General features: G+C 36.0%; 1 protein-coding gene and 1 long non-coding RNA gene across 2 annotated transcripts in view; one reads left to right on the top strand and one right to left on the bottom strand.

Annotated features, from left to right (window-relative positions):
• Window positions 1–12,960, bottom strand: part of LOC107092053 — a 258,975-nt gene that overhangs the window by 79,517 nt on the left and 166,498 nt on the right. The gene's annotated exons all lie outside the window — the stretch shown is intronic.
• Window positions 2,539–12,614, top strand: lrrc58 (leucine rich repeat containing 58). Its single transcript, XM_015386332.1, has 4 exons — window positions 2,539–3,194; window positions 9,194–9,322; window positions 9,469–9,746; window positions 10,936–12,614. Exons 1-4 carry the CDS (start codon window positions 2,737–2,739, stop codon window positions 11,127–11,129), a joined length of 1,059 nt encoding a protein of 352 aa, XP_015241818.1. The 5' UTR covers window positions 2,539–2,736; the 3' UTR covers window positions 11,130–12,614.

Here is a 12,960-nt window from a genome sequence, read left to right as displayed (position 1 = left end):
CACGAGTGCTTTAGAAAGTGGTAAGGTTAGGAACTTAAGCTTGTCAACAAGAGAGTAACTGGTTTAAGTGTGTTTAACAAGGTAAAGCTACTTGTATTTCATTTTTTTGTTGCCATAGAACTGCAGCAATAGGCCACTGCTACAACCGTTGCACTTCTTTCTTTCTCTTTGTCTTTGTTTCTTCTGAGCTTAGTTTCATGCAAATCAGAATTATGTTTGACTTAATGCTTTAAATCATAGTTTAGTTGCAAAAAAAAATAATTCTTTTCTGTGTACAGTGTGTTATTGGTTTGTGTTGGAACCCACCTTATTACCATGTGATGTTTGGACCTGTTTCTTTTTGTCTTTATGCTGTCTGACTTTTCCGAGACCAGCTGCACCTAAAGGGGGCACTTGGTCTTAGTGTTACATGGGGGAAAATGAAACCAAAGTCTTGATGAAGTTTTTTTTTAATGAACGATGTACAAAATTATCCAGGTAAAACACTACTCTGGACCCAGCAACAACGCTATACCTGTTTTTCAAAATCACTAACAGAAGGACTAGCCTCAGCTGAAGTAGCATAGACATACTAGTTATCTGGGTGCAAATAAAAATGTGTGCATGTGGGTGAGTGTATCTGTGTGTTGTGGACCTTCAAGTATTTGGCTTTAAGTAACGTGTTTCTTTGTACCTAAATTGGGGTTTTGACCCATTCTAATCAGTGCCTTAGACCTGCAAACGTTATCAGCCTCTAAAAAAGAACAGAGGTTACTGTTAAAGTTTAGCAGTAAACCAGTGTTTTGTTACTCATTGTCTGAAAATGATTGTGTGAATGTTGCATCATTAGATGGGAGCTACATCTTTCTATTTCACAGTGCAAATTGTAAGGAATGTATGCCAATAAAGCCCTTACACCACAGCTGAGCTTCCTCTCTTTGATTTGAGGTCATCTCTTAGATCTGGCAAATAGTTCATCCTTAGATAGGTAAGAAGGAAGAACAATAGTGAAGAATTGACTAAAAAGCTTTATGTATGTAATGTATTAAGGTTTCAATATTTTTTGTGACACACCAACACATACAGTAGCAGTGCACCATGCAAAGCAAAGGGATTTCATAAGGTAAAACATTATAGAAAATATGAGACATTTGTTTTTACCCTCTTTTTCTGATTCCCCTGAATAAAATCGGGTTGTCAATAATTTTCAGAAGTAACAAAAATGTCCACCTGTCCATAACGGAAAATTTGTGAATGTACAGGACTCTGAGGTTTCTAAGAGAACATTATTAAACAGCTTTATGGTTGATTAGAACATTGATAAAAAAAAACAAACACATGATTTAAGTTTCTAAGGTCTGGCCACATACCAAAATGTGGTCACTATTTAAACCAGAGGTCCCCATCCTGTGGCCCCATAGTGTGTCCTCTTTTGCCACTCCAAAAAAGCTTATCAGCTTGTCCTGTTTTTGTCTGTTCCACCACCAATTGGACTTTAATAGAGCAGCAGAAAGATTTTCTTTTTTTTTAAAGAATGCCAGAATAAAATCTGTTTTCAGTTTGCCATAAGCAATGTGGGGAATAATGCAAACATGTGGAGGAATGTTCTTTGTTTTAATAAGACAGAAATGCCCCACATGGCAGAAAACCAAATCCCTGTACACTCAATATCCAAAATATATATATATATTCCAACAGTTATCATGCATCATTTGACAGATATCAAATGCATCCAAACCTTTTGGGATAGCAAACGTAGAAGAGTGTGGTCTATTCAGATAAGACAAACTTTTATGTCTGGAGAAAATCCTACCCTGGACATGACTGTAATACAACATTTATATACTAGAATATATATATATATATATATTTTTTTTTTTACAGAAAAGAACATTATAGTTAAATGTTACATTTAATGTAAAGTCTGGATTATTCATATTTTATGTGATGACTGTATGCTGGTCTTGTATTTAATCAAAACAGATGTCATTACTGTTTGGTATTGAAGGTTTTCAATATCTTTTTCACTAATTCACACGATAAAGTATGCCTATTACTTTCCTCATTCTGAGAAGATATCAAGATTTCATATAAAACAATGTAACTGTGCTGATTATTCAGATTTTTTGCATTTATTTTTACCTCTGTGAGTAATTTATTTGAACTCTTCGCGGATTGAATGATATTTTGCAAGTTTATCCTTTATAGATTATACCTGCTGAGTATTGCATAATGCAACAGGAGAAGGGAGTTGCATAAGGACTGGTGGGTTTGCACACAGGAGTGACGGATCATTGACCAGCATTGTTCTTATGTTACAACACCGGAAGAAAAAAAAACAAAAAAAAAAACTTATCACAGTTGCATCACAGCCTGGATTGATTCTGCTTTGCTTTAAATGATCCCTAACTATGCGATAAAAGTGCTAGGTCTGTGGATCTATACCATTACAGTTTGAGGTATGACAGCTAGGAAGAGTAACCAATCACTACTCAAGTGGGCGGGGCTTATGTCAGCTGTCAGCCAATCTTGAGACGTGGAAGTGAAACTTCAGTGAATGAAAGGCAGTATTGCATTACAGTTAGAGTATTTACATGTTGGCTGCACAAGCTAGCTGATTGTGTTAACCCATGTTTCCAAGAAGATGCCTTTTTCGTTTTGTAAAGCACAAAACTTAACGCGCTAACTGTAGCTTTGCGGGAAGGCTTTAGGTAGGAGCTCGGGACAGAGTGAAAATAACAAGAAAAAACAGGCAAAATGGAGAGCCCTGAAGGAGCAGCAGCATTGAGAGACTGTGTGCTTGACTTTTCGCGTTTGAGTTTGACTACTTTTAACGCTGGTAATGTAAGCGAGGACAGAAAGAGAGACACCAGACAACTTTTCCTCAACTACAACCGGCTATCCTCGCTGCCTTCGTCCATTAGCCTGTTCTACAATCTGGAGTTCTTGGACATTAGCAACAACGCGCTGACAGCCATCTGTGAAGGCATCACCAGGCTAACCAAGCTTAAAACTCTTCTAGCCAAGAACAACCGCCTGGATGAGTCCTCGCTACCAAAGGAGTTCGGGTCCCTGCAGCTGGAAGTGTTGAACTTTAGCGGGAACCGCTTCGAGGAGATCCCGCTCCAGTGTACCAAACTGTTGCGGCTGCAGTCGCTTTCAATCGGTGGAAACAGGCTGAAGAATATCCCAGCTGAAATAGAACATCTGACCAGGTAGGTAACAACTAACCCAACCTGGCCCCTTGCCTCAACTTTTTTTTCTTTTTGTAAACTCTATTATGTAATTTTTTTTTTCCAATTGGTTGTAACGCTGTGTTTAAACAGTAAACTTGCTTTCTTGCCAGAATCCACAGTGGTCGTAGATTAACAGCTCTACGCACTGGACGTGCTGTTGCTATGGTGACCATTAGCCCTGATTGTGACTTGCTAGGAAGTAGTTTCGGAAATTCTCCTGTTCTGGTGATTTTCTCAAGAAATCCACATTTAACTGAACATATGTTCTAAAGTTTAAAGACATTAAAAAACGTAATATTTTAATTGCACTTGGATACACTTGCACAATGGTTTGGAAGTGAGAGTTTATCATTAAAAAACACAAAAACGGTGTGTATTTATTTTATGATTGTATACTTTGGAAAAAAAAACACATCAGTGATTAAAGAGACCCCCTTATGATTAAGCCCACTTTAAATCTCAATCTTTTTTTTTTTACATTTGCTCAATGGGCATTTTTAAGTCTTCTCTATATACAAACACACATATGTGTGGGTGTGTGTGTGTGTATAAACACCTGGAAAAATATACATTTTCAATGTTCAAAATTTTTCAGACCTCTTATAATTCAAAGAAAATATTGGAAATGAGTGTTAGAAAAATTAAGAATAGAAACATAACCATTATGGATTATAGTCATTATACAATTCAGAAGAAATATGAATAAATAATTTTAAGATTACATTCATATCTGTATTTGTAGTAGTTGTAATTGTTAATTTTAAAATCTGCAGTACTCATACTGCAAAGAACTATTTTGGTGCTATAATTGTTGGTTGATTTAATTCAAAATGCTATGAACTTTCATTTTACTTGTAACTTATATTAAGCTGTTTTAATGGAGTTTGATGACATTATCACGACAAAGATTAATTGCATTGCTTAAAAATGCTTACGGTTGCAGAGGGATGCAAGAACAAATGAGGAAGAGAGACAAATACACCGTATTTAGCTGAATCAGAGCTAAAGAGCTGATAAAGTTGAGCCGATGCTTCTCGTTGTTGCAGTATCTGCTTGGCATTTTTCCCCTTAAAATACAGATTTTTTTCTATTTCTGATTTTTATGTGCAAGAGTTGGATTTTCATCAACTTAATTTCCTTTGAGTTTGATTTAAACATTGTCATTTAATCAACTATGTTACTTCTTTAGGAGATTTACTCTCAATCAAAGGCATATGTGAGGAAGTAAAAGCATGTAGTTTTTCCTTATCCTGTTCAGTTCGCTGTCTGCAAGAGGCAGTGTTAGGGCTTTAGCATTTGGGCAGTGCTCTACCTTTCTGAGTATCAGTCATTACCCGGGCAGCAGCAATCTTGATCAGCTGCTGCCGTCTGATTTATTAGCCAGACCTGCTTGTGATACACTATTGGACTAAAGTTAAAAGCATAGATGTGGTATTCCAGACCTTGCTGGGGCCATTTTCTTACAGAGTTTAACTACGTAACCCACAAGGAAAACGTCAAAGGACAAAATATTGATTAGCAGTTGCATCCAGAAACACTGAGTTTAGATAATTTATTTAGCTAAACATTAACCGCTTACATGGGGGTGTGTGTGTGTGAATGAACCATGTGCTGCCTCTTGGCCTTGTAATTACACTCTGTTTTCTGATATATAAACAGTTATTAACCTTTTATAGGGCACTCGGTGAAATACTTTAAAATTCTAAATTTCAAGCCAATAGTGTTATTGGAATTCAGGACAAGACCTTACTACCTTTTGTGACATTCAAAAAATATGTATATTTTGATGGCAAAAATTAATGTCAATGTATTAACAAGAAACACCAACTTGCTCAAATATATTAAGAAAAATAACAAAAGTACTTCTTTAAGAAATTCATGAAAAACACTCTGAAAGTGAAAGAAACCAATTTTTTGGTACAACATAACCTTAGAAGCATTAATGCCTATTCTGTTACTTTCATTTTTTTTTTTTTGTATAAAAAAACCTAAATATAATTGTCAACTAGGTTTATTAACTTTTTAACTTTACTTTTTAACTTTTGAATGAGGTTTTTAGCTTTTTTCTTGACTTGTTAACTTTTTTTCAATATATATCATTCAAGGGCTAAGTGGTCAAATACCAAAATAAGATGTACAGCCATGTAGCAGTATCTTTGCTGAATGGCTAGATATAGATCTTGTGCTTCTAGACCTCACTGAGGGACAGGGGGAGTCCATTTTTAATGGGTATAGCAGGGATCCAAAACGGTAACTGGCCCTATAAAGGGTTAAGGCCAATAATTATTGGGACAAACATTTTTAAATTATTTATCTTTGGGAACTGTTGCTAACGAAAGACCTAGATATTTGAATGCCTTGCTATGAAGCACAAAATATATATATTTATCTATTTTTTAATCTAAAATAACTTCTAGTTTTTAACTTTAACAAAATTATGACGTTGTTAAAATGTTTTTTTTTTTTATATAGAAGTTCTCACACTATTCTGTGATCTGCCTGTTGTTTTGTGACAGAGAAGATGGCATGTTGTGCATAGTTACACTAGTGCTGTGCCCAGAGATATGCCCATTTAAAAAGAATAGTGAAGTTTTGTGCCAGGACCAAAATTATTGGCTTATTTATCAAAGGCTGATAATTTCAGTCAACCCCTACTCCTGATTGGATAGGGGTGGATTTCCTTTTTTTTTTTTTTTTTTTTTGACCTTTAACCCTTGCAAACAACTGCTGGTGGGTTGGGAAAGCCCATTCATGCGTAGTGTAATTGAGTGTATTGGGGTCATAGAGCTTAGTCAGCTCCACATCTCTGTTCATCTGCTGTGCATTAACCACTAGCTCTACCAGCAGATACACAGCACTTTAGAGACTAAATATTTCCATTAGAGCTGCCCTTCATGATAGATTTTAATGAATGGCAGATATTGTTAGCTTCTTTTTTTAAGTAGCAAAACATCTAAACTGATGTGGAACTGGAAAAAATCCCAATAAGTAAACTAAAAGTTAAATAGTTGTTTTTCAAATCCTCTTAAATAAAATGCCTACATGACAGAACAGATTCTTACAATCTGCAGTGCGGATGTTATTTGGTAAAAGACAAAAGTACAAAGAGTAGTTGAATGTGTTGTTCTGATTTGCTCCCCTACATTTACTTTGACTCATCTATTATTAAAGCTGTGTCATTAAAAGTGCTGTAAACCAATTTTCCTCACACTGGTCCTGGCGTCTCTCATGTCAGCCTGACCTCTTTAATAAAGCTGGTAGCCGATAAAGTCACACTGTTATCGATTAATGCTGAGTCACCCGTTGCGCTTATTTTATTTTTTTTTTTATGTGGACCAATGGGCAGTGTTCCAGGGTGTCACCATGAGACTAGATGCATGTGGACCATTAAAAAGAAATGGTAATAATTAAAGTGTTCATATGCAACACAAGCAGATTGCTGGAGGACTGCACCCGTGGTTCTTTTCATGCAATCATTTTCTCACCCTGGTTTAACAGTTTATGAAAGGGACTTCCTGGTTTCATTTGCAATCTTAGTTGGCATGAACAATCTGCATGGGGTCATTAGTCATTACACGATTCAGTTAGGACGATACTCTTAATTGATTTTTAAAATAAGCTTCATACATCTCAAAGTACTTTATCAGATATGTTGAGGTTCATGAGTGCGAGTTTACCTCTAATCAGAACCTTGTCATCTTCTTTATATATATTATATTCCAGGTGTCTCTATCTGTTTAAACCGTTTGTATTTCTGACGCTATGGTTTTTGCCCTCGTATATCTACTCAACAATCAAGTTATATAAGCTAACTTTTGACCCTGAAGTATAGACTGTGGGTTCTTATCCAGGTTCATGCTAAGTCTTCCAATGCTGCAGATTCCCTCTTCTGTGTAGATATGGTTCACATAGGCCGTCACAGTGATTGAGTTAGCTTCTCTTATTCAGCATATGGGATGTTTTACCTTCAGGAAATAGAAATAGGGTCTAAATACTGTGCTGGTATGTTGTCCATTTTAGGTTTACATGGTAAAACAATCCCCTTGACATAAAAAAAATCTAAATCTGATTAAAGTTTTTCTTGCTGCAGATGCATTAAGCAGACAATAATGGCAAATTTTGCAATAGAGATGTTGCTATGATCCACAGTCCAACTGTGTTACATTAAGATGTCATTTACAAGTTCATAACTTTTTAAATACTTTGGCCACCAATTATCTGCACCCCTTGCAAAAATGCATACTGCACATGCCGACCCTGCAATAGGGATGTATTTAGCACATTTGTGTGCAGCCTTACTCCAGTTTTTGCATTTTAAAATCCAAAATGTTGCAGCACAGACGGTGGAAACTCCCTATCATGTTACACCAAGTCATTGGCTGCACTGTGCTCTACCTTCCTGTTATCTACTTATCTGCTGAAGTTATCTCAGCAGGTCATATAAAGAACCATTCTCTTTCAGATATCATGGGTCATCTCTTGGCTTCCTCTTTGACTTTATTCTAAATGATTTTACTTTCTGTCCTCTTCTCAGTCTGTAAAAAGATCAGTCTCCACTCTAGATTCTGATTAATGCTTCATAATTTTTTTTTTCCCACGTAATGTTTGGAGGAGAAACATCAGGCATATAAAATGACAGTGGATTTGTCTTTTTGATTATTGTTTCCAGTCATTTTTTGGAAGCGGTTTTAAAAGGTTGTAGATAAACAGACCTTTTTAATAACAAATGTGAGTTTTCTTTCTATTTTTATATAAAAAAAATAAATAAATTAATTAAAAAAAAGACGTCTCCTTGATATTTTGAACTACTGTAGAGTTCTTTGATAAATTATGGGTTTACAATGAAACTCTTATCTTTATTCCTTGTTTGAAATGTTTATATAAGCCTGTTTAAAGCTTGTATCTAAAGGTTTAAGGATCCTTATGCTGCAGCAAAGCCAACTACTGTTCAAACTAATGGGATCATTTGTGTTTCTGCTTCGTTTCGGGCAGCAAGCAGACCCTGAATGTCTCTGTGCTGTGACAGAACACTGCTTGTTCGCTGCTTTGCCACCAGGACAGCATAATGGCCTCCTCACTAACACATGCTGTCTCATCAGTTCCAGCAGGCAGATGGTCTGGCCATCTAATTTTGCTGACTAGTCATCTATATTTCTCTACTAATTACATCCCCATGTATTCTATACATCCAGTAACTTACCAGATAGTGTCATATTAACACAAATGGGTAATTATTTCCAATTAAATGGCTGTTGGATTTATTTTCTGTACAGAAGACCTACGTTTACTAAAATTACTGGCAAAAGCTAAACCATTCCCTTTAGAGGAGAATGCAGTAACATGCCGATCCTGATTTGACCAATGCTGTTAATCTGTTTACTTCAGAAAGATGAACTAATTATCAAGAAAGGATGAAACACCTTATTGCCAGTTCAGTCAAAGCAAATCTGCAATATGATGCATGTAGACTCGACAGTGTGGTACCTTTACTAAGGACAGTTTCAGATGACTTCTTCATAATCATGAAGTTGAACACTTTGCTCACTGTAGCTGAAATATCTCCTGTTTTCTTTATTTTTTCCTCACATATTTAGTTTTTATAACTTGTTGAAACCACCCCTGAAGACCACTAAATAGGAGATGTTCTTTTTTTCCCCTTTTTTTTATCCTATAGAACAAGGTGGATGAAGTATAGATTCATCCACCTTTGGCTCCCCCTGGTGGAATGTTAATGCAATTTAAATTTAATGTCAGTTTGTTGTCTATAAAGTTTTACTACTTACTATTTTGTGCTAAAGTTCTTATTAAAATATATTAGTTTTTTTCATAAATTTTGTTAAAAAAAATAAACCTTTGCATTAAACTCTATAAATAGTTTAGTGTTTTAAGACAAAACCAATTTGCTCCCTTTCTGCAGTGATTAATGAGCTGGTGCTTGTGAATTTTTTTTAAAATCTTTTTCTGGTTTTCTTTTTTAGTTTGGAGATGTTGTATTTGGGTGGAAACCTCATCTCAGACATTCCTCCTGAACTGGCACACCTGCCCTACCTCACCTACCTGGTTCTATGTGACAACCGCATCCAAAGTGTGCCTCCTCAGCTCGCCAGGTACTATAGAGCATCCTAACAGCTTCCCCCTCATCTGCTGTCAGGGACTGCTTTATCTGATTATATACCTGTTGCAGTGGACAGACTTCACAAATTAAATATCATGCCTCTCTGGGGTTTTTTTTGTGTGTTTTTTTGTTTTTCAGGCTCCACTCTCTGCGATCTTTAAGTCTCCACAACAACCTGCTCACCTATCTGCCAAGGGAGATCCTCAGCCTGGTGGACCTGGAGGAGCTCAGTCTTAGAGGCAACCCACTGGTTGTGCGCTTCGTCAAAGAGATGATTTACGACCCTCCTTCACTGCTGGAACTGGCAGGACGTACCGTTAAAAGCAGAAATATCCCTTATTCCCCATGCGACATGCCTTCAAATCTTGTGCGCTATTTGGACCTTGCCAGCAAGTGCCCCAATCCCAAATGTGCAGGTAAGACTTAAAAGATAAAAAATTGTAATCTTCTGTTTATCGTTTGTTTAATTTGTTTTCATCATAAGCTTTCAATTAGTAGAAATTTATCACACTCTCTATACTAACTGAAAGGAAGGGGTTTGCAGACATGCCTCTTAAACAACTAGTAGGTATCTAGTTATGTAGACATGGTTACCACAAGATGGCGCTCTATTGCAATTCTCAAAGTTTGAGCTGTAGAAATGTTATTTTTACCCCTCCTTTGGCCTCCTTAATCATTTAGGGTCCTCATCCAGACTCATTTGTCAAAGTTTAATGTCAAGTTTTTTATGTCCACTCCTATTTAGAAGACTGGCTAAGAGAAATAAATCTCTGCATGATTGCACTAGTTTAACATCTAAGCTAATGCAATGTAAGATGAAAATTATTCTAAGGCTTTTTACTCATCTTAATCAGAGTTAATGAGATGTGTGGATCGAGTTATTACCAACAGAGCTCCTACCTGAGGTTTTAAAATTCTGGAATTTCCCTAGTTTAGAAGTAATATCAGAAACCATTGAACTAAGTTTGGAAAAAAATATTTTTGTTGATTTTGTTTCCTGTCTTCTGTTTCCTAAATAGCAATAATCAAATATTTAAACTTAGTGAATGTGGTGACCATTACTAAGGCATATAAAATGTACATTTAAATCAATCTTTGATTTGCCAGAAATGTAACATTTCCCTCATCAGTATTACATTTTTTTTACTTGCTAATTAAAAAAGAAAAAATAATTGACTTTTAGAGCATCAAAAGTCCTTTTACCCAATCATCTGGACTCTTTACCGTTTACTTTAGGTTGAACTGGACCTGAGGTGCTATATAAATGGATCTAAAATGCTAGCAAATCATTTTCACTGATATTATGTTTATTTTTGCTTTGAGTGATTATAAACTGTTTCCTATTGGAGATATAGATCTTAATGAAGAAGGCTTATTTTATCCAGACTTCAGAATTGCTTTAGTTTATAATGTGTGGCACCTACACTTGAGACCCGCCTACAATTCAAGCAGATAAATGTTAAAACTTTATCCATGAGAAACCTACAAAAACTGCAGAAAACTGTAGTCTGTTAGTAAAAGAATGATTGCCGACTCAAGCTACAGAAAGCTTTGATGCATAATGTGCTTTGATATCACATATTTGACTTTGTCATCTTTCTCCAGGTGTTTACTTTGATTCATGCGTGCGCCAGATAAAGTTTGTCGATTTCTGTGGGAAGTACCGACTGCCGCTCATGCACTACCTGTGCTCTCCTGAGTGTACGTCCCCCTGCAACTCCAACCCTCAGAGCGACGCAGAGTCTGAGGAAGAGAACAGCGTGCCTGCAGACCGCCTCCAGAGGGTCCTGCTCGGATAAACCCACAGATTCCTAAAGGAAAAGTGGAGCTTGCCTCAGACTTTACTGTACATTCAGCCAGAAAGTCGCTTCAAATGTACAGTAAAAGTTTTATATTCAGCTACTTGTACGCACAGAACATGAAAGTTCTCTCTGATTCTAAGAATGTAGAGATTTGGATTTGTGTTTCGTTGTTTTATTTGAAAAACTGTTTTTTTTTTCATCAAGAAGGTTTTAGGGACCGAGTCCCAACCTCATGAACCTGCTTTTTTCTTTTTTTTTTTTAACACAGAAGGGTGTTAAATGTTTCTTTGGACTCACAGGCCTGAAGTTGTTGCTACACTAAATACCTTTAACTAAATATGTCACATTAATTAGCATTTACAGCTACATTTTCTATTAGTTGTTGCTGCAGCTGGGTTTTTCTTTTTTGTGACCAAAATGTGCTGTCAGAAAGTATTTTTGAATTCCCAATGGTTGGAGATGACGGTACTACACCTCATGGTGTCCCACCTGTTATTAAGCCTTGTATTGATGTTTGTCTGCTATGTGATCATTTAATCCACCATATTTTGGAAGCAATGGGGACACCAGGGTTTAGTTGTATTATATTAACACAGTAGTGTGCTTGTACAGGCTTACTCACAGGAAGTGGATGTGGGGCGGACCAGGGAAAACTATGTGAGCATGGAAACAATAGCTATTGAGGAGTTTCAGCCTTCATGTGTGATCAGGGCTGTTGGCTTTCTCTTGTTGGATACATTCAGACAAACCGTAATTGTTTTTCTTGTTTGTTTTCCTTTTAGACTTTGATGTCAAATTATGGTCTTCTGTTTACAAGTTTTTTTTTTTTGTTTTTTTTAATCTTCGGGAGGAGAAATGCCACCCTTCATACTTTTTTATTCTTTCTTTCTTTCTTAGAGCAGAAGAACTCTGTTACAAACGCACCAACCTTTAAGCAATGAGCCTTAATCCTGATTCAAGCTCTAAAAACTGTGAGATATACATAAGCACCCCATGATGTGATTGTCCTAGAATTAAGAATTATGGTATTTCTATAGATTTTTTTAATTAACCAGTGGAAAAAGGTAGTCTTTTTACCAGAATGAGCTTTTATACACCTTTTTGTAATGTTAAGCTACAACAGCTGTCTTTTGGTATAGACTGCACTTTGCCAGAGTTTATCAATCTATGAAGTGCATGCAGGTTTACACCTGATATGATGTAATTAATCAGACTAATAAAACAATTTTTTCCAATTACTATTAAATTTGAATTCAGTCTGTATGTGGTTATTTTTACCAAGAATCTAGGAATGATTAAAAATAATTAGTAACGGGATTATAACTGATTATGATGACTAAGGGTTTGAGTTCTTGTCACCTCCTGTTGATGGTTAATGCAGTATTGCTGTTCCTCTACTGTTGTTTTTTTAAAGGCACTTAAAAGTTTAAACTCTGAATTTCTTTACAGCTTATGTTTTTATTCCTTTAAAAATGCAAGTTTTGTGGTAGATGATGTAGCGAGGTTTCAACCTTAAAAAGAAAAACTAGAAACAGAATAAAGGAACCAACACATGCAGTTACACCGTTTAGTTTGATTTGTGAATGGGTGTGAAATAAATTAGGACACATCATTGATTGCTAATATTTGGGAATGTTAACAGTTGAATGCGTAATCATCATCATTTTTTTTTTTTTTTTTTAGAACAAGAAATGTATTTAATTTCAACAAACATGACAAGATGTCAACAGCGGTGTGTTTTCAAAGTTAGGAAAAGGTCTAAGGAAGGTGCTTTGCTCCTCAGTTATCTTGTGTAAATCATAAATCCTTGAGGTGAGGATCTGGGATT

This window comes from Cyprinodon variegatus, unplaced genomic scaffold (genome assembly GCF_000732505.1).
Source record: "Cyprinodon variegatus isolate N-32 unplaced genomic scaffold, C_variegatus-1.0 Scaffold364, whole genome shotgun sequence".
NCBI lineage: Eukaryota > Metazoa > Chordata > Actinopteri > Cyprinodontiformes > Cyprinodontidae > Cyprinodon > Cyprinodon variegatus.
This window is presented reverse-complemented; position numbering and strand designations above follow the sequence as displayed.